At 41.5% G+C, this 22212-nt stretch overlaps 1 protein-coding gene, 1 non-coding gene and 1 pseudogene across 2 annotated transcripts; 1 reads left to right on the forward strand and 2 right to left on the reverse strand.

Moving 5' to 3' along the window:
- The first annotated feature begins 162 nt into the window (after nucleotides 1–162).
- LOC121492670 lies at nucleotides 163–10762 on the forward strand (annotated as a pseudogene).
- On the reverse strand, nucleotides 10581–16230 carry C6H4orf36 (chromosome 6 C4orf36 homolog). Its single transcript, XM_041760251.1, has 4 exons — nucleotides 16096–16230; nucleotides 11440–11594; nucleotides 10812–11002; nucleotides 10581–10706 (listed from the first exon to the last, which is right to left on the reverse strand). Exons 1-3 carry the CDS (start codon nucleotides 16158–16160, stop codon nucleotides 10869–10871), a joined length of 354 nt encoding a protein of 117 aa, XP_041616185.1. The 5' UTR covers nucleotides 16161–16230; the 3' UTR covers nucleotides 10581–10706; nucleotides 10812–10868.
- Nucleotides 15140–15247, reverse strand: LOC121493989. Its single transcript, XR_005988638.1, has one exon. It is a non-coding gene; the product is annotated as a U6 spliceosomal RNA (small nuclear RNA).
- Nucleotides 16231–22212: the final 5982 nt, after the last annotated feature.

The following is a 22212-nucleotide window of genomic DNA, read 5'->3' on the forward strand; positions in this document are numbered from 1 at the left end:
CGGTGCTCCCGACTCGTTGCCTTAGGAGGGAGCAGCCAGTGAGCCTGTATCCTGTCAGTGGGGTTCAAGGCCAGGCTGCCATAGCCACCTCCTTCTGGTACCTGGGCCCCAGGGAGGAGCCAGGGCTAGAGCTTGGTGAGCAGACTGGCCCCGGAGAGCTGACACCACTGGACACGAAGGCAGAGGCGCTCCTCTGGAGGTCGCCAGGAGGCGGGAGGAAGCCGACAAGACCATGTCGGGAGGAACCTCCACCTCTCCACCACCAAACATGTCATCAAAGCTGTTCCCTTTCCTCTAACCCAACAGCTTACTTTGAAGGAAGTATTTGAGAAAGGGAAATTGATGTTTTGAAAAACCATTTGGTGAAGGAAGGGCAACTGGAAGAGAAAACAGCCTTAAAGATAATCAATGATGGGACTGCCATCCTGAGACAAGAGAAGACCATGATAGAATTAAAGGCTCCAATCACAGTGTCTGGTGACATTCATGGACAACTCTTTGACCTGATGAAGTTGTTTGAAGTTGGAGGATTACCTAGTAACACACACTACCTCTTTCTGGGTGACCATGTGGACAGAGGCTATTTCAGTACAGAGTGTGCTGTTTTATGGAGTTTAAAGATTAATCATGCCAAAACGATATTTCTGCTTTGAGGAAATCATGAAATCAAGAAGGCATCTTACAGACTATTTCACCTTCAAACTGGAATGTCTAATTAAATAATCTAAAGAGGTGTATGATGCATGTATGGAGACATTTGACTGTCTTCCTCTTGCCGCCCTCTTAAACCAGCAGTTTCTGTGTGTACATGGAGGGATGTCACCTGAAATTACTAGTTTAGATGACATTAAGAAATTAGACAGGTTTAAAGAATCTCTAGGCTTTGGGCCAGTGTGTGACCTGCTTTGGTCCGATCCTTCAGAGGATTATGGCAATGAAAAGACTTTGGAGCACTATACCCACAACACTGTCCAAGGGTGCTCTCATTTTTACAGTTACCCTGCAGCTTGTGAATTGCTGAATAATACTTTGTTATCAATAATCAGAGCCTGTGAAGCCCAGGATGCTGGGTATTGAATGTACAGGAAAAGCCAAATGGCAGGCTTTCCATCACTCATTACAATTTTCTCTGCCCCCAATTACCTAGATGTCTATAATAATAAAGGTAAAGGAGTCCAACGAAAAATATTAACAATAATAAACCAAGAAAGAGGGTAGTCAGACACAGAAGAAACAGAAGCACCTACATCAAAGAGTGTGAAGTGAATTCCCATAATGATAATGTAGAAGTCATAGAAGAGATACTTATGATTCTGAAAATAAACAGTGCAGGGTAAAGCAGGACAAGACTTCTCAGAAGACTTCTCAGGAAGACAAAATGATAGAAGCCATCTGATAGAATAAGACTGACAACTAGCAAAGAGCTCGGAGTTGATTTAGTGATAAATACATTGTAAATTAAGCAAATATTAACTCTAATTACTAAAATACTAAATATTGCACATACATACAATGGCAGGAAAAATAATAGTAGTCTACTATATAGCTCAGCCGTGAAGTATTTACATATAATAATATTCACAGAATAATATGATAATAACATTAACATTTAATACTGATCTAACCAAAATTATAATCTATATTTACAGTTAGATAGAAATGGTATGTAGGTGTGTTGAGGATGGAAGAAAGAAATGGGGAAAAAAAAGCTATCTTCTATACTGGGAAGTCAATACCTAAAAAGCAAAAATCCAAGAAGTAGCAAAATCAAAGTATTATTTAGAGATACAAAGGTAAATAAAACAAGTGAAAGAAAAAAATTAGTTGCCTCCATAGAAGTGGAAATGAGTGGTAAGGATCCACAGAGCTATTTGTTTGGGGTTAAGATTTTATGTATTTATTTGAGAGAGAGCACGAGCCAGGGAGTAGCAGGCTCCCCGTTGAGCAGGGAGCCCAGCTCAGGGCTCAATCCCAGGACCCTGAGATCATGACCTGAACTGAAGGCAGAGGCTTAACTCACTGAGCCACACAGATGCCCCAAAGCTACTGTTTCTAAAAATAAAAAAACAAATTTTATTTTACTCTTTAAAATACATTCATAACTGATAATATTTTTTAAGTTTTTATTTTAATTCCAGTTAACACAGTGTTAGATTAGTTTCAGGTGTACAATATAGTGATTCAACAGTTCCATACAACACCTGGTGCTCATCACAAGTGTACTCCTTAATCCTCATCACCTATTTAATCCATTCCCCCTCCCATCCTCCCTTCTGATAACCACAGTTCGTTCTAATTAAGAGTCTGTTTTCTTGATTTGTCTCTCCCTTTTTTCCTTTGCTCATTCTTTTGGTTTCTTAAGTTCCACATATGAGTGAAATCATAGTATTTGTCTTTCTCTGACTTCTTTCACATAGCATTATGCTCTCTCACTCATCCACGTCATTGTAAATGACAAGATTTCATTCTTACTTATGGCTGAATGATATTCCAGCCATATATATATATATATTCCCTGGATAGAAGTGTTTTATATATATATACTTACTTATATATATACTTATATATACTTTTATATATATATATACTTATATATATACTTATATATATATATACTTACTTATGGCTGAATGATATTCCAGCCATATATATATATATATATATATGACATATAGAAGTGTTTTATATATATATAAAACACTTCTATATATGAAGTGGTATTATCTCCAGTCCAGATGAAGTAGGTGACCCTAAAACACTTCTATATGTCATATATATATATATATATATATATATAAACACTTCTTTATCCATTCATCAATTGATGGATACTTGGGCTGCTTCCATACCTTGGCTATTGTAAGTAATGTGGCTATAACCATAAGTAATGTGCTATTCTGTACATATACAGAAATGATAATTTTTTAAAAGCGAAACAGTCTGAGTTCCATTGAAATTAAGAAGTTTTCTCAGTGGGACGCCTGCGTAGCTCAGCAGTTTAGCACCTGCCTTCGGTCCAGGGCGTGATCCTGGAGTCCTAGGATTGAGTCCCGCATCGGGCTCCCTGCACGGAGCCTGCTTCTCCCTCTGCCTTTGTCTCTGCCTCTCTCTCTCTCTGGTCTCTCATGAATAAATAAGTAAGATCTTTTTAAAAAAGGAAGAAGAAAGAAGAAAGAAGAAAGAAGAAGAAAAGAAGAAAAGAAGAAGAAGAAGAAGAAGAAGAAGAAGAAGAAGAAGAAGAAGAAGAACGAAGAAAGAAGAAGAAGTTGTTTTCTCAAGGATACCCAATGAGTCAGGGAAAGGGGGGAGGGGATTGGAACCCAGATCCATTAACTAAAACCTGAGTTTTCTTCCTACTACTGTCTTACATAAATCTGATTTTTATGAAATTAAACTTACTGGGGCGCATTGGTGGCTCAGTGGGTTAAGTATCTGCCTTCAACTGGGGTCATGATCCCAGGGTCCTGGGGTCAAGCCACACATAGGGCTCCCTGCTCAGCAGGGGTCTGCTTCTCCCTCTCTTTCTGTGTTCGCTCTCTCTCAAGTAAGCAAATATAATCTTTTTTAAAAAATTAAAACTTACTAATAGCAACAATGTTAAATACATTGTACAGATTTGTGGACTTTAGATTGAAAAACATTTCTAGTTTTCAAAAAAATTATTGGAGGTATTATCTCCAGTCCAGATGAAGTAGGTGACCCTAAAAGGGAAAGTATGAGCTACTCACTGGGATGTGAACTACAAAAACAAACACATAATTAATCCCATTACTGTCCAAAACATATGTTGATACAGCTGGATATGATTAATTTTTTTAAAGAAAACAGTGAATTGGTTTTGATTTCTAAAGAAATAGAAACACATTGAATTTTTGCTAAAGACTGGTCTTTGGTTGTGTACTTATAAAATGGTATTCTCCATATTTTAAGCAGTTAGCAACTCAGCTGTCATAGTAATAACATGGACGGAGGGGGAAAAATAGTCAAATGAAAGAAAGAACAATTGGAGAGGACAGATGTGTAAAAAAGGTAGAGAGAAGTGGTACAACTTGGGTAACAGATAATCCTGGACACTCAAACAAGAAACTTTGGGAGTGGCTCTGCTTGGCAGATAAGCATCTTATGTAAAGCAATTTGAATTTTATAATGCAAATCTGAACTAGAAATGTGGAAGTTCCACCTCCTCAAAGTTATCCAACCAAGACTATATATAGACCCCCCCAACCATGTTCCTGACAGCTTTTTCCAGGCCTAAGGATCACTAAATGAAATGAGTCACTGACATAATAATTCCTAAGAGCAAATCACCTTCATGTAAGCCACCATATCACAGATAGAAAAAAATATCTGAAGATAATTCAGACAATAGCTTCTAAACATTCTGAAACAACAACCACCTAATACAACTTGCCAGTAAGAAGTAGAACTGTGAGGGCACCTGGGTGGCTCAGTCAGTTAGGTGTCTACCTTCAGCTCAGGTCATAATCTCACAGTCCTGGGATCAAGCCCTACATCTAGCTCTCTGCTCAGCAGGAAGTCTGCTTCTCCCTCATTCTCCTCTGGGCACTCTCTCTCTCTCTCTCACTCTCTCTCTCTCTCCTTCTCTTTCAAATAAATAAAATAAAATCTTTAAAAAAAAAAAAAGTCAAACTGTCGGCCCACAGGGGTGGATTATGGCCCCTACGTACACTTTAATCAGTCCATCCCTTACAAATATTGGAAATATTCACATTTATGAAATTTGCATTTCTACAATTATAGATGAACTAATATGATGTCTAGAATTTACTTCAAAATAATCTTGTGGGAGGCACTTGGGTGGCTTAGTTGGTTGGGAATCTGACTTTGGCCTGGGTCATGGTCTCAGGGTCCTGGGATCAAGCCCCTCATTGGGCTCAATGCTTAGCAGGAAGTCTGCTTCTCCTTCTCTGTCTGCCCCTCTCCTATGTCTCTCTTTCTCTCCCCACCCCTCAATCTAACTTATTAAAAATATAATAAAATATGATAAAAAATAATCTGTTGTTTGGGACTTGAGAGGGTGGGGGTGGAAAGTGAGTAAACATAAATGAAATAAAATTGGCCATGAGTTCAGAAGGGCTGTAGGGTGATGGAGCATGAAAATTCATTTTCTTGTTTGGGCTACTTTTGTTACATTTGAAAAACACAATAACCAGTTGTGTTCTTTTTCCTCTTTATCTCCATTTTCTCTTGCAAAATTGGAAGATTTACCCCAGGAAAATATTGAATTAGAAGATTTTTTTCTGATACCATTCTAGGATGGCATCAAGAGACCAGAGCTAATGAAGAAAAGTGAAGAGAGGGATGCCTGGGTGGCTCAGCGGTTGAGTGTCTGCCTTGGGCTCAGGGCATGATTCCGGAGTCCCAGAATTAAGTCCTGCATCGGGTTCCTTGCATGGAGCCTGCTTCTCCCTCTGCCTGTGTCTCTGCCTCTCTCTGTGTGTCTCTCATGAATAAATAAATAAAATATTTTTTTAAATTTATTTTTTATTTTTTTTTTATTTTTTTTTTATTTATTATTTATTATAGTCACAGAGAGAGAGAGAGAGAGAGGCAGAGACACAGGCAGAGGGAGAAGCAGGCTCCATGCACCGGGAGCCCGACGTGGGATTCGATCCGGGGTCTCCGGGATCGCGCCCTGGGCCAAAGGCAGGCGCCAAACCGCTGCGCCACCCAGGGATCCCTAAAATATTTTTTTAAAAAAATTTTTAAGTGAAGAGAGTCTAAGAGACTTTGGGGGGTACCATCAAGAAGATACACATATACACATTATGGAAGTCTTAGAAGAATAGAAAAAGGAGCAGAGAGCCTATTTGAAGAAACAATGGCCAAAACTTCCCAAATCTGAGGAAGAATATGGATATTCAACTTTAAGAATTTCAACAAACTCCAACTAGAGATTCACACTGAGTCATTTTATAATCAAATTTCTAAAAATCACAAAAGAATCTTGAAAGCAGTGAGAGAAAAACAACTCAATGTGTATAAAGGTATTCCTAATAGGTGGCCAACAGACTTTTCAGCAGACACCTTGCAGGCTGGAAGAGAGTAGAATAAAATATTCAAAGTTCTGAAAGGAAAAAAACTGCCAACCAAGAATACCATATCTGGCAAAATTGAACTTCAAAAATTAAAGAGAAAGTAAGACTTTTTCAGATAAACAAAAACTGAGGCAGTTCATCATCACTACATCTGCCCTATAAGAAATGCTAAAGGGGGATCCCTGGGTGGCGCAGCGGTTTGGCGCCTGCCTTTGGCTCAGGGCGCGATCCTGGAGATCCGGGATCGAATCCCACGTCGGGCTGCCGGTGCATGGAGCCTGCTTCTCTCTCTGCCTGTGTCTCTGCCTCTCTCTCTCTCTCTCTGTGACTATCATAAATAAATAAAAAAATAAAAATAAAATAAAAAAAAAGAAATGCTAAAGGGAGTCCTTTAATTTAAAACAAAATGGCATTAAACTGTAACACAAAAGCATCTGAAAGTATAGGTATCACCAGTAAAGATAAATATATAAATACAGAATACTGTGATACTGTAATGGTGGAGTACTTTTAATTCTGGGATGGGATTTAAGAGACAAAATGTAAGAGATAACTGTAAGTTTACATTAACAGATATACAACAACAAAATATGTAACTTGTAATATTGATAACAATGTGAATGGATTCAGAGATGTAAAGAAACAAAATTTTAGTGTGCAAATAAAATTTTTATCAGTTTAAAACAGATTTTTATAACTTTAAGACTTTTTTAAAGATTTATTTTTTTAGAGAGAGGGAGCAGGGGAGAGGCAGAGGGACAGAGAGAATCTCAAGCAGACTCCCCGCTGAGCACAGAACCTAAAGCAGGGCTCGATCCCATGACCCTTAGATCATGACCTGAGTTGAAATCAAGAGTCACTCACTTAACTGACTGAGCCACTGAGGCATCCCAACTTTAAGATATTTTATGTAAAATTACATTTTAGTTCAGCCTTAACTCTATTGTAAACTGTTTGAGCCCATATTCAATCAAATCATGGTTGACTCTACCATAAAAAGTAAGGATACAGTACATAAAAAATACTTCATATTATTGACTTTTGACCATAAGTAAATTTTCAATCAATAATCAATAAATGTACACTGAGTGCCTACATGAGTTAGGCATAAGTATAGGCAATAGAGTACTAACATAAGTAAGAAACCATTCCTGCTCTCATGTCATTTTAGGGGAGAGATATAAACATATATTATTCAAATTTATTTTCTGATATAGTTTCATTTCAATTATTATGGCATTAAACAATAGTTTTAAACGGGCTCAGAAATATCTGCCTATAATGTAGTTAGAAGAATATTAAAGCTGCAAGCAGGCATTTTTCTTTCTAGAGAATAAGGGGAAACTAAAGTTTTCTCAAATCCCAAATTTTCTCAAGAAATATTAATGTTTTATTCCAAGAGCACCTGGTTGGCTCAGCCAGTTAGGCCTCTGCCTTTAGCTCAGGTCATAATCCTGGGTTCCTGGGATCGGGCCCCGAGAGTCAGGCTCCTTGCTCAACAGGGAATCTGCTTCTCCCTTTGTCCCTCTCTGCACTCATGCCTGCACACTCTCTCTCAAATAAATAAATAAATTCTTTTTTTAAAAGGATTTTATTTATTTATTCATAAGAGACACACAGAGAGAGAGGCAGAGACACAGGCAGAGGGAGAAGCAGGCTCCATGCAGGGAGCTCAACGTGGAACTCAATCCCAGGACTCCAGGAACACACCCTGGGCCAAAGGCAAGCACGAAATCTCTGAGCCACTCAGGCATCCCAATAAATTATTTTTAAAAGAGTTTTTAAAACAAAAAATAAAATGTTCTCTTCTGAAAATCTTTTAGCCAGCAGACATACATTTCATTCATTTTCACAACAGCTCTGAAGAAATATAGAAGCATATAGCTCATCCCCCCAGTTAATGTGACTAACTAGGGTGGTAAGGCTCTGAAGTGAGGAGTAAGATATTTAAGGTTCCCCCATGGTTCCTGAGAGCAGACCATAAAATGGTATCTATGTTTCTGGACTGCACAGGAAAGGTATTACAATATGGCTTTTTGCACACAAATTTTCCATGCTTCTTTTAAGAAAAAGACATGTGACAAACTGATTGTCAGAAATTATTGTTTTTAAACAGAAGTGATCAGGAGATACCATAGGTACAATGGCCAGATTTTGAACTAAAAAATCAGGTCATATATAGTCTGGCACATATACATACATTCATATATTGACAAGAAAAAAACCCAATTCTTGAAAATTCAAGACTTTTGGTCTCCACAAAGATCAACAGAGTCAAGTCAACAGAATACATCTTTGATCCTGAGATTATAGCTGTACAAGGGTAGTAATGCTCACAGTAATTACCAGAATAACCATTAGAGTAGTTTTCATTGTGGTCCAGTTTCCATTTAATCTTCAAGACAACTTTGGAAGTAGGTACCAGTATCATCTCTGTTTTACATGTAAGAAAACTGAAGCTCAGAGACATAAAACAACTCTCCCAGGTCACATCCCTATAAGCAGCCAAGCCGAGAGCTGAAGGAGGCCATCAGATGTAAAGTATGAACTCTTAACCACTAGGCCACGAGGTCTTTCAGAACAAGGCTAAGAAAACAGAAGATGCTAAACACCCACTGATTCATCTAACAAACAGTAAATTGTACTTAAATAGAACTATCATATCCAAGTGTGCTGTATTGGGTTCAAATTCTAAGAAAATTGGTGCATGCTAGTCTACCATTTTTCTGCTAATCAAATCCTCATTCTCTAGTCTCTCTGTAAAATAAGCAATTTCCTTAAAATGAAGTCTTTGCATTTTCATGTCATTTTCACGTACGTATTATGTTCCACATGCTCCAAGGGCATTCCAGGGAAACTATGAAATTAGGCAAAAGGAAAAGATGATTTTTCTTTAGGGAAACAAAAGCAAAAAGTAAGTTCTGGTTGCTTTTTTTTTTTTTAAGATTTTATTTATTTATTCATGAGAGACACAGAAGAGAGGGAGAGAACGAAAGGCAGAGACATAAGCAGAGGGAGAAGCAGGCTCCATGCAGGGAGCCCGATATGGGACTCGATCCCGGAACTCCAGGATCACGCCCTGAGACGAAGGCAGGAGCCCAACCACTGAGCCACCCAGGCATCCCTCTACCATTTACTTTAAAGTACTACATGAAAGGGGTGCCTAGGTGGCCCAGTCAGCTCAGGTCTTGATCTCAGGGTCATGAGTTCAAGCCCTGCATTGGTCTTATTTATTTATTTATGTATTTATTTATTTATTTATTTATTTATTAATAAATAAACTACTGCATGAGAATAGTAAATGATGGTTCACTGAACATTGGAAACTGAGGAGTTGCTAAAATGAAATCTAAAATTTTTCTTAACCAAACAAAATTTTTAGTCTATCATATTTCAAAGAATTTTTCTTGGGGTGCCTGGCTGGCTCAGTTGGTGGAGCATGTGACTCCTTATCTCAGGGCTGTGAGTTCAAGCCCCCATGTTGGATGTAAAGATTACTTAAAAATGAAATCTTCAAAAAAAAAATGGGGGTGGGGGGGGCCCTAGGTGGCTCAGCAGTTGAGCATCTGTTTTCAGCTCAGGGTGTGATCCTGTGATCCGGGATAGAATCCTGCATCAGGATCCTTGCGTGGAGCCTGCTTCTCCTTCTGCCTGTGTCTCTGCCTGTGTCTCTCATGAATAAATAAATGAAATCTTAAAAAAAAAAAATCGGGGGGCAGCCCAGGTGGCTCAGCGGTTTAGCGCAGCCTTCAGCCCAGGGTGTGATCCTGGAGACCTGGGATCGAGTCCCACGTCGGGCCTCCTGCATGGAGCCTGCTTCTCCCTCTGCCTGTGTCTGTTCCCCTCTCTTTCTCTGTGTGTGTGTCTCTCATGAATAAATAAATAAAATCTTTAAAAAATAAAATAAAAATAAAATTGTAAAAATGGGGGGGGGCACCCTGGTGGCTCAGTGATTGAGCATCTGCCTTTGGCTAAGGTGGTGATCCCAGAGTCCTGGGATTGAGTATCCCCTGGGGAGGCTGCTTCTCCCTCTGCCTATGTCTCTGCCTCTCTATGTCTCTCATAAATAAATAAAATATTTCAATAAATAAATAATTTTTAAAATTAAAAAAAAATTTCTCTCTCCTTTTGGTGTCTCAAAAATACAAATTCAAAATAGTATCTATGGGGCACCTAGGTGGCTCAGTTGGATAAGCATCTGCCTTCAGCTCAGGTCATGATCCCAGGCTCCTGGGACTGAGCCCTGCATTGGGCTCCCTGCTCAGTGGGGAACTCTGCTTCTCCCTCTCCCTCTGTCTGCCATTCCCCCTGAGCTCTCTTTGTCAAATAAATAAATAAAATCTTAAAAAACAAACAAAAAACCAATATAGTATCTCTGGGTTAGAATTTCCTCTTCCCTTTGTGCCATTTTATAAAAATCATAATGAATAATCACATAAATGACTCAATTCCTGCTACTTTTTAATCTACTTACAGTGTCATCACTTGCAATTCAAAGGAAGAAATATGTGGCAGGGACCCAGAAGATCCGTCAGAGCTGTTTCATCAACCCACAGGAGCCGGCTCATCCACCAGTAGGCATTTGTATGTCTGCACCAGAATATGCACAGCAAAAGGTTGGAGTGAAAGGTTGGAGACCTTCGTTGCCTTTAGATATGAAAAGCACAGAGTACAGATTTGATTATGAGATGATGATCACTTAGGTCAAAAAGGTCTTCCCAAACCAACTTGTGAAAGTGAAAGGCTGGAGACCTTCACTGCCTTTGGATGTGGAAAGCACAGTGTGCAGATTCCTTTATGAGATGATGATCACTTAGGTGGAAGAGGTCTTCTCAAACCAACTGGCCTTTCTCTTAGGGAAAACTGAATTTCCTCGGCTACATTTTCCTGACATTTCAAGTGATTCAAGCGCTTCATTTCATACTCCCTTTCAAGTCTGATGGCTGGAAAATAAAATACATGGAGCAATCCAACTGACATTTTTCACCAGGCATAATATTGTTAAAAACAAACATTTAACCACATGGCAAAACTCACATTCTTAAATAATAAATAAGAGGGGCTACACAGATGAAGGGTATGGATGCGAATGAACATATTTAAACATTTCTCTTGGGCAGCCTGGGTGGCTCAGCGTTTTAGCGCTGCCTTCAGCCCAGGGCCTAATCCTGGAGACCTGGAATGGAGTCCCACATCGGGCTCCCTGGAGGGAGTCTGCTTCTCCCTCTGCCTGTGTCTGTGCCCCCCCACCCCCGTGTATGTCTCTCATGAACAAATAAATAAAATCTTTAAAAATAAATAAATAATTTTTTCTCTGATAATAAGCAAAATAATACAGATAAAAATTGCTATTTCCTAAAACAGTTCATATAGAACTTACATTCTGCAGAAGGGAGGCAAATATTCTTAGCGGTTTTATTTTTTTTGAGGTGTACAGGACTACCAAATGCAATTTCTTCCAAGAAAGGCAACTTGATGTTGGCTAGGTTCGTGTACCAGGTCTTTGTAAGTAGCGCAAGTTCCCAAGGTTCCTGTCTGGGGCAAAAATTCACTAATTCATTCAATAAATATCACTAAGCATCTATTGTGGGTTATATAGAAGACATCTTAATTCTCAGTTCCATTTTCCACTAGACTTTTTTTTTTAAATCTTATGTACTTATTCATGAGAGACACAGAGAGAGAGAGGCAGAGACACAGGTAGAGGGAGAAGCAGGCTCCATGCAGGGAGCCCCATGTGGGACTCGATCCTGGAACTCCAGGATCACACCCTGGGCCGAAGGCAGGCACTAAACCGTTAAGCCACCCATGGATCCCTGACATTTTGTTTATGAGAGGAATTCAGGATTTTCCAGAGTTGTAAATTTAGTCAGAGGAGAAGTCTTACATTAAATATATCAATGCATAATGTATATATGCTAATGTAGAGATATATTCAAAAATTATCATTAATCATAATGACAGGAACTTTTGATCAAAAACAGCCTCCCTATAGTCAATCCAATCTTTCCATGTCTTTTAAGAGGATATGGTTTAAGAACTGTATGCTCCAATTTTTTTATGGCTGATCACAAATATGGTCATATTAGGGAAGGAAAAGAGGGAATAATCATGCATTGAGAGGAGTGGTTGGCATACACTAAGGCTTTGAGTGTGTGATCTTATTTTAATGCACCATGTGGGTAGACAAGAAAACAGAGACTCAGAAGTGAATTAAGAAACTGAGCTGGTTACTTAGTCTAGGGATTGTTATTTAAAAGCACTAGTACCAAAAGAATCCTCAGAAAACTGGAGAAGGGGATGAAATCCCAAACTATAATATTAAAAATAATCACCACGAACTTCAAACGAATTGTTTTATGTATTTTAATTTGGAAATTTAAAATACCAACTCCATGCTTCTCATCTCATATAGTCAATATGAACTCATATTGCACTAGGAAAGGAGAAAGACCTGCTTTGATACAAGTAGAGGAAATGAGGATATTCCATTCCTCATTTCCAGGCTTACTGGTTTTCCTCCTTGCTACTTTATCATGTAACTTTAAGGAGCTACTTGAAGTCTACAATTATTATAAATGCATTTGAACAAGGGCACAAAGATGTATTTATAAGAATGTTCACTGAAGCGCTGTTTATAAAAATAATAATAATAATCCCACAAAATAGTCTTAATGTCTACCAAGAAGAGCCTGGTTAAACAAACTGTGGTACATACATATAATGAAAGAATGAGGTTTATCCTTATATGTGGATTTGGAAAGATGAGCAATAAAGCAGCTAATTTTAATCTAGCATTTACTATATGCTGGGTACTGTTTTAATCAGTTGACACATATGAACACATTTAATTACCATAGATGCCCTATGAGGTAGGCAAGTGCTATTATTATGCTCATTTTATGGATTGGGAAACAAGAGTAGAAAAACTTGCTCAAGATCACAGATGTGTTGGTCATGGATTTAGGATTTGAATCCAGAAAATCAGACTCTAGAATCTAAGGTCTTAATGATTACTATACAAGATACGGTGAGGGAGGGAGAAAAATTCAACATAATCACATGTAAAAACATATACATGTGTATATGTCTATATGTGTGTATGTCTTGTATAGCAGACAGAAATTCTAGAAAAATATAAGACATTTCCCTCTGAGTGGGATGGCAGGGGAGAGATGGGAATAGGGAAATGAAAGCATTTTTATTTTCCTTTCAAATGCTTCTATTCTATTTTAATATTTTGTGTATTTTTTTAAAGATTTATTTATTAAATAAATAAATAAATAAATAAATAAATAAATAAATAAATAAAGAGAGAGAGAGGCAGAGACACAGGCAGAGGGAGAAGCAGGCTCCATGCAGGGAGCCTGATGTGGGACTCAATCCCCGGATTCCAGGATCACGCCCTGGGCCAAAGGCAGGTGCTAAACCGCTGAGCCACCCAGGGATCCCCCCTTCTCATCATTCTTATAAGAAAGTGTTTGATATCATGTTTATACGAACAGCTAAATTAAGAGAAAAAGAATGATAGTGACACTGTTTGGGATTCATTTGCTAAGACAACTTCTTACCTTGATTTTTCCATTATGTGTTTTTAGATTATAAAAAGTGTACACAAAATAGGGATGCCTGGTTGGCTCATTGGTTGGGGTTCTGCCTTTGGCTCAGGGCGTGATCCCAGGATCCAGGATTGAGTCCCACATCGGGCTCTGCCTGTGTCTCTGCCTCTCTCTCTGTCCCTCATGAATAAATAAATAAAATCTTTTAAAAAAATGATAGAGAAGGTGCTGGTTTTGCAGCAACTATTCATGGTATAAAATTCTACATAACCAGGTGCCTGGGTGGCTCAGTTGGTTAAGCATCTATCTACCTTCAGCTCAGGTCATGGTCTCAGGGTCCTGGGATGGAACTCTACATAGTTTCCCTGCTTAGTGGGAAGTCTGCTTGTCCCGCTCTCTTTGCCCTGCATCCCTGTTCATGTGCTCTCTCTCAAATAAATATAATTTTTTTTTTACATTCTACATAACCCAAACTGCAGAATCAGTGCTTTAAATTATTTTCCAGACACAGAACTACCTTTAATACAAAAATTACATTTATAATAATGTTGACTAACATGGTACTTGCCTATAGTTCAAGGTCTGAAGACATACTGAAATGGCAAAACTAAATAAAATGCATTGATGAGTTTGCTCTGGTTTTCCTAAAGCTCTGGTTTTAGAACCCCAAACGATGTCTCCTCTTACTTCTTAGAATATTGTTTATAAAGAGAAATTCAACTGACTCATAATGGCAAATATGTCATAGACCATGGCAGAGAAGCTAAAAAACAAATCCAAAAATTAAAAACAAACAAAAAAACCAATGTAGCACTAGGACATTACAGAGAAAAATACCATGTGGCAGCCACCCACGTTCATTATGGGTTCACTGTATGTCAAGCAATGTGCAAGTATTTTACATGATTTGTATTCCACATCATACACACAAGTATTGATATGTGTGTTTTACTGATGTGGAGGCTAAGATACAGATAAGTTAAATAATTTACTCAAGGTGACATACGGAGCAAGTGCAGGCCCTGGCTTAGAGCTCAGATCTCCCCCCCCCCCAAAAAAATGTAGATTTATTTTAAATCAGTTCAGTACATGATACAGATTAGCTTTGCAGTTTAAAAATATGGTTTTTTTTATTTTTTTTTTATTTATGATAGTCACAGAGAGAGAGAGAGAGGCAGAGACACAGGCAGAGGGAGAAGCAGGCTCCATGCACAGGGAGCCTGATGTGGGATTCGATCCCGGGTCTCCAGGATCGCGCCCTGGGCCAAAGGCAGACGCCAAACCAGTGCGCCACCCAGGGATCCCTGCAGTTTAAAAATATGGAATGGGGGATGCCTTGGTGGCTCAGCGGTTTAGCATCTATCTGCCTTTGGCTCAGGTAGTGATCCTGGAGTTCAGGGATGGAGTCTCACATCCGGCTCCCTGTGGGAAGCCCACTTTTCCCTCTGCCTGTGTCTCTGCCACTCTCTCTCTGTGTGTCTCTCATGAGTAAATACATACATCTTTTTTTTTTTAATAAACAAAAATATGGAATGGTTCACAAATTTGCATATCATCCTTGCCTAGGGCCCATGCTAATCTTCTCTGTTTTTATTCCAATTTTAATATATGGGCAGCTCAAGGAAGCACAAGCCCAGGTCTTCCTGATTGCAAAACACATGTTGTCCAAAGTGTACAGGAGGCAAAACTGACTCTTTGTATAGCCAGTTAGGTGTTTGGTTAAGATATACTTGACACAGGGATGCCTGGGAGGCTCAGTGGTTGAGCGTCTGCCTTCAGCCTAGGGTGTGATCCTGGAGACCCGGGATCGTGTCCCGCATCGGGCTCCCTGCATGGAGCCTGCTTCTCTCTCTGCCTCTCTCTCTCTCTCTGTGTCTCTCTCATGAATAAATAAATAAAATCTTAAAAAAAAAAAAAAAAGATATACTTGACACCAAGACATTTTTGGTTAGGCTTACACTATCTACAGAGCTATTTTAACATAGGTGACAGTTGCTTTGGAGTAAGAAGACAGACTTCCATCCCTGTCACTTATTTACTACATGACTGTGTGAGTTTGATCAACCCACTTCTCCAAACCTCAGTTTCTGTTGTTTTGTTGTAAAGACCAAGATAGTTCATAAATTCTAATTAAAAGCATTTCCCTTGGGCAGCCCCGGTGACGCAGCGGTTTAGCGCGGGCTGCAGCCCAGGGCGTGATCCTGAAGACCCTGGATCGAATCCCACATCGGGCTCCCCGCATGGAGCCTGCTTCTCCCTCTGCCTGTGTCTCTGCCTCTATCTCTATGAATAAATAAATGAAATCTTAAAAAAAAAAAAAAAAGCATTTCCCTTAAAAAAAAAATCCGTATTCAGATAACTGAAAACACGTCACCTAGTCCACTCTCTCATGCGGGAACATAGGGTCTCCAGGACTTTCATTTTCCCAAGGACACTCCGCAGCCCTGGCCAACGCTCACCGCGATGCAGACACTTACATTTCATAGCAACTGCCCCGGAACAGGGTTTTCAGTGCGCTCCTTCTCGGCAAGCCATGGGCCATGGTAAAGGGCACAGTCTAACTTCTCACATAGGCGCCTGACGTGCCGACCGGCCACACCGTCCGCCTTACCTGAAATGTCTGCAACTCACAGAATTAATGGCATCCACTCCACTATCTTTTAATAACCAAGTAATAAAGAGATTCGGAAAGAGCATTTCTGAACGGGAGAGGTCCCTAACAGATGTCCCTGAAGCTGAACTCCTCGCGCACCACTGCGCTCGCCGGTGTTTCCCGGGAACTCGGCGTATCACCTCCGGCCCCGCGCGGAGGAGACGCCGGGCCACGCCGGGCCCCCCCCGGCTCGCACGCCCCGCCCAGGCCGGCGCCGCCCGCACCGCCGAGCCTGGAAAGAACGCCAGCGCTCCCAGGGTTCCCCCGATCCAAAAAAAAAAAAAACCTGAGCTCACCGGGAAGCGCCCTCTCCCACCGCCCCTCCCACGCACGCTTCGGCCGCGCGAGCCTCCCGGCGCCCGGGTGCGCAGGTCCTCAGCAGGTGCGCGCTCGGGGCGGCGGGTGGAGCCTCGGCCGCCTGCAGAGCCCGGGCGGAGGGGGCGGAGGGGGGCGGAGGGGCGGGAGGGGGGAGGGGCGGAGTGGGGGGAGGGGCGGAGGGACGGAGTGGGGGAGGGGCGGAGGGGCGGAGTGGGGGAGGGGCGGAGGGGGCGGGAGGGGAGCGGAGGGGCGGAGTGGGGGAGGGGCGGAGGGGCGGAGTGGGGGAGGGGCGGAGGGAGCGGGAGGGGAGCGGAGGGGCGGAGTGGGGGGGAGGGGCGGAGGGGGCGGGGGGACGCGCGGCCCCGCCCCTCCGCCCGCCTCCGCCCGCCCCCGCCCCGCCCCGCCCGGTCCGCCGGGGCCTCGGGGGCGGGCCGCCGGCGCTGATTACCGGTGCTCGCTGGTCTCGGAGGGTCGCGCTCCCCCGTGCCCCGGGATGGGCGCGCGCACCCGCGGGCCCGCCCCGCCGGCGCACGGCTCCTGCCTGCTCGCGCCCGAGCTGCGGGCGGCGCCCAGGGCCCGGGAGCCTCGCGGCGTCACGCCGAGGCCTCAATAAAGGGCTTTGTGGTGCCAGCCCTGCCCGCCTGGGGCCGCGGGGGCCTCCGGGTTAAGCGGCCGAGGTCCGCACACCCTTGACGGAACAAAACTTAGGAGCAAAAGAGCTGTAAGCTAGGCCTTTCCCTGAAAATGGCACTTTTGCTTTTTTTTTAATTTTTATTTATTTATGATAGTCACACAGAGAGAAACAGGCAGAGACACAGGCAGAGGGAGAAGCAGGCTCCATGCAGGGAGCCCGACGTGGGATTCGATCCCGGGTCTCCAGGATCGCGCCCTGGGCCAAAGGCAGGCGCCAAACCGCTGCGCCACCCAGGGATCCCAAAATGGCACTTTTAAATGTGAGGGAGTTGTCTGCGCGGGAGGACCTGGGACTTGGACCCCTTGGGCGCACCCCTGAAGGACGCGTTCACGTTCCCGGCGGGCGGTGAGCGAGGAGCGGAGCGGGATGCGCCCCTCCCCCCCCCCCACCCCCCGGCGGGGCCCGCAGCTCCAAGCGCTGAGCCCCGAGCCCTAGCTGCTAGCTGCGGTAGGTTAGCTGGTCGTCGCGCTCGGGACAAGACAGATTAGAAAGGTGGCCTGATGGGCCCGTTTCTGAAGTGATTCAGGATGAGCCTATATTTTAATACATCGGAGGGTCACCCCTTGGACGTCAAATGAAAATTAACCTGCTGGTCCATCTCGCATGAGGTTCCTGGAGTCCGAACTGGTTTAGAATCCTAGTTCCGCCACTTGATGACTTTAAGGTTTTGCCTCTGTAAATTCTCCCATCCTAAATTTCTCCATCTATAAAACAAGTGTGATACCTGGATCTTGCAGGGTCATTGTGGGGATTAAGGATGGTGTCTGTAAATTCGGCCAACTTGGTAAGTGACTATCTTTGAGCCTAGTAACTTTATGAGATAGACAAGGGATACTTGTTATTCTAATTATGAAGAGGAGGAATGATAGTTCGTTCCTCCTCAATGAATTAAGAGACGTTAAAGGACTCCCCAAGGAGACACAGCTCATGATTTTCAGGGCCAACTTTTGAAGCTAAACAGGATACCCTTTCCACCCTGACAGGACGCCTCAGGTACTACCTAGCTCCTGTCTAGTTAGGATAGGCTGGTAGGCTTGACCACCCCTGAGGGTGCTTTTTGCTTCCCCAAAATTAGAAGGTGAGGACTCCACTCTTTAACATTTCTGTTCTAGTACCACTGGAAGAGGAGCCTCAAGGAGTGAGAGGCTCAAGGTGTTAGTTTTAACACAATGTTGAATCCATTAATAGACTGTAAAATCAATGGAGTAGATCTTGAACTGAATTTTTTTTTCAAATAAATTAACATACAATGGGTGGAGGGTAGGGAGTTAGAGTACATCATGCAGATACGTCAAAGTATTGTTTTGTGAAACAAATTTTCCGCTGTCCACATGGACAGAATCTTTCTCATGCCTGTGTGTGTGTATGCAGTTTCTATATAAAATACAGTTCTCACAATGGGCCTAAAAAATTTGAAAGCCACTAAGATCATTTCATTTTAGAGATGAACAAACAGAGACCTGAGCACCTGGGTGTCTTAGTGGTTGAGCGTCTGCCTTCAGCTCAGGTTGTGATCTGGGGTCCTGGGATCGAGTCCCACATCAGGCTCCCTGCATGGAGCCTGCTTCTCCCTCTGCCTGTGTCTCTGCCTCTCTCCCATGTTTCTCATGAATAAATAAAGTATTTTAAAAAATAAGAAAGGAGAAACAGAGACCAAGTTGTTAATTAAAATCACACCCAGATGGGACAGAGATAAGGCCACTTCAGAGTTAGGGCACATAGAGCTGTGCCTTTTTTTTTTTTTTATAGAGGAAGAAATCAAGATCCAGGGAGAGGACATGTGTCCAGGGCCCCACTGAGAGAGATTAGAGACAACCTGTGATTTCTCCATGTTTGAACCTCATTTCCTGTATATATGTATGATTCCTGAGAATTTTGTTTAGTTATTTCCTATGTGACTCACTCTGAACAAATATGGTAGATGTTACAGAGTATGACTTCTGAGGCCAGGTCACAAGAGGTATTGTGGCTTCCTTCTTGTGGTCTCTCTTGGATCACTAACCCTAGAAGAGATCAGATGCCATGCTGGGCATGCTCAAGTCACCTTATGGTTAAATTCACATGCAAAGGAATAGAAGCCTCTAGCTAACAGCTGGTGAGGTGCTGAGGCCTCTTGCTACCACCCATGTGAATGAGCCAACTTAGAAGCAGATCCTCCAAGGCTCCATAAAGTCTTCAGAGAAGTGCAGCCCCAGCTAATGTCTTCACAGAAACTTCACGGGAGACCCTGAGTCAGAACCACCTCGCTAAGCCACTCCAGGATTCCTGGTCCTCAGAAAATATGATAACAAATGCTTATCATTCTAAGCCACCAACCTTTAGGGTGTTTGGGGGAGGGGGGGTGTTGTTTTTTTTTAAGATTTTATTTATTTATTCATGGGGGAGACAGAGAGAGAGAGAGAGGCAGAGACACAAGCAGAGGGAGAAGGAGACTCCATGCAGGGAGCCCAACCTGGGACTTCATCCCAGGACCCCAGGATCACGCCCTGGGCCGAAGGCAGGTGCTTAACCACTGAGCAACCCAGGGATCCCTAGAGTATTTGTTATAGAGCAACAGATAACTAATATACCACTAAGTGTCTTATTGTAGAAGGGATATTTTACACAGAGGAAAATAGCCATATGTTTATAATTGAGATTAATAATTTGATAAAAATGAACAGTAAAACACATTATAGATTCTTTCTGGGCAGCTGAAATCTCATCTAGGACCAGTTAAGAACTTTTGAAAACTCTCAACACAGAAAATAAATGGTGAGTACCAGTCTCCCACATGTCTTTAAGAACAAAAATAACCTCAGGGCAGCACCCATGGCTCAGGGTTTAGCGCTGCCTTCCGCTCAGGGCCTGATCCTGGAGACCAGGGATGGAGTCCCACATCCGGCTCCCCGCAGAAAGCCTGCTTCTCCCGCTGCCTTTGTCTCTGCCTCTCTCTCTCTCTCTCCCCGTCTGTCATGAATAAATGGATAAAATCTTTTTTAAAAAGAACAAAAATAACCTTAAATCCTATAGAAGATGGAAGGATATCCAGTAAAGATCTGGTTCTCTGGTCACCTGGATAGCTCAGCGGTTTAGCACCTGCCTTTGTTTGGTTCAGGGCGTGATCCTGGAGTCCCAGGAGGCTTCTGCCTCTGCCTGTGTCTCTGCCTCTGTGTGTGTGTGTGTGTGTGTGTGTGTGTCTCATGAATAAATAAATAAAATATTTTTTAAAAAGTCTAGTTCTCACCCCACCCTCATAGACTATTTTAGTATTTTCTTTTGAATTATCATATCATTTCTGAACATTTCTCTGTCTCCCACCCACCCCCTCTCTCTCTCCTTTCCTCCTCCTCTCTTTCTTTTCTCTATGATATCTCTCTCCCTCTGCTTTACTGGTGCCCTACACACATCCAATTGGGTAAACCTTCACGGATTACTCCAGAAAGTTGGCAGGTTTCTTTTAAATTGGTTAAGAGAGCATTGCTGCCACCTACTGTTAGAATTCAGGTACAAACATGATAACTATCATAACACAACCAAAAAGCAACATTAATGTGATGTTTACACTTTGGGCACTGTTCAAGGGACTTCATACACATTGCCTCATTAATTATCACAACTATACATGCTGTTATCAATTTAGTGGTGTGATTTTAGGGATATTAGAGAAGAAAAAAAAACTGAGGCACCTCAAGCATGAATAACTTTTCCAAGGTCACAGAACTTGACCCAAGACTATGCAATTCGGATATTTTTCTCTGTACCATACTATACATTCTCCCAGGATTGTAATTAAGGCAAGGTTTTAAGGTATATACTTGTAAATCTTTTTTCAACTGCCCTTTTAAAATATTCTGTTAATTTCTCATCAGACATATATTAACAGAAAATATTGTTGGGCACCTACTTCGTGCCAGCAATCATTCTTCCCCCATCATCTGAACCTCTCAGTTTAGTGATGAAGAGGATTATAGTTTTCCTAGGACAGTTAAGGAAGAAAAGGGTGTGTAAGGGGCGCCTGGGTGGCTCAGTGGTTGAGCATCTGCCTTTGGCTCAGGTCATGATCTGAGATCGAGTCCCACATCGGGCTCCCTGCAGGGAGCCTGCTTCTCCCTCTGCCTGTATCTCTGCCTCTCTCTCTGCGTCTCTCATAAATAAATAAATAAATAAATAAATAAATAAATAAATAAATCTTAAACAAAAAAATAAAAGGACAAAAAGCCTACCCATATAAAAAAAATAGATGAGGGCTTTGGCATGTTACAGTGTCACCCTGTAAAGTACTAAATTACTTTTATAGTAAGTTACTTTAAGAATAACTAGGAAAAAAATAAATAGGAAAGTAGGAGCAATTAGAAAATTAAGATGAGATCTCCAGTTATTCATTAAATACTTGTTAAAATGAGTCATATTTTATTGACTTTTCAAATAAATAATAAATCATATCAATTGAGCTTTTATCCTTTCCACATGAAGAGGTAGTGTACTATTATATAAGACGTCTAACTAGGAATCAAAAAAACTGGGCTAAAGATACTTTATAAATATGAAAAATTTCTAACACTTTGTGTCATTTATGAAATCCCAAAATATTTTTATGATTCCATGAACCTGTCTAAATCCTCCACTTAACTACAGTATTAAATTTTTAATAAGTTAACAAATGACTTTTAATAACTTTTCCTATTTTGTATTTTGACATATTTATGTAAAGAATTCGTTAAAGTTCAGGGTACCTGGCTAGTTACGTAGGTAGGGCATGCAACTCTTGATCTTGGGGTCATAAGTTCAAACTCCATGTTGGGCATATAGATTACTTAAAAATAAGTAAATAGAAAAAAACTCATTAAAGTTCATATAATATATAAAGTTTATTTGTCCTAACTTTCTTTTTTTGAAGATTTATATCCCAGGCTTACAATATCCATATAGTCTTTTTAATTTTATTCA

Source organism: Vulpes lagopus, chromosome 6, assembly GCF_018345385.1.
Source record: "Vulpes lagopus strain Blue_001 chromosome 6, ASM1834538v1, whole genome shotgun sequence".
NCBI lineage: Eukaryota > Metazoa > Chordata > Mammalia > Carnivora > Canidae > Vulpes > Vulpes lagopus.

Excerpts from the sequence above, each read along its gene's own strand:
- C6H4orf36 (XM_041760251.1), bottom strand. The coding sequence starts at position 16,160 with ATGGCCCATGGCTTGCCGAGAAGGAGCGCACTGAAAACCCTGTTCCGG. Across the intron at positions 11,595-16,095 it reads CGGGGCAGTTGCTATGAAAT|ACAGGAACCTTGGGAACTTG; the intron begins GTAAGTGTCTGC and ends TTTTTGCCCCAG. Across the intron at positions 11,003-11,439 it reads TTGCCTCCCTTCTGCAGAAT|CCATCAGACTTGAAAGGGAG; the intron begins GTAAGTTCTATA and ends TTTATTTTCCAG.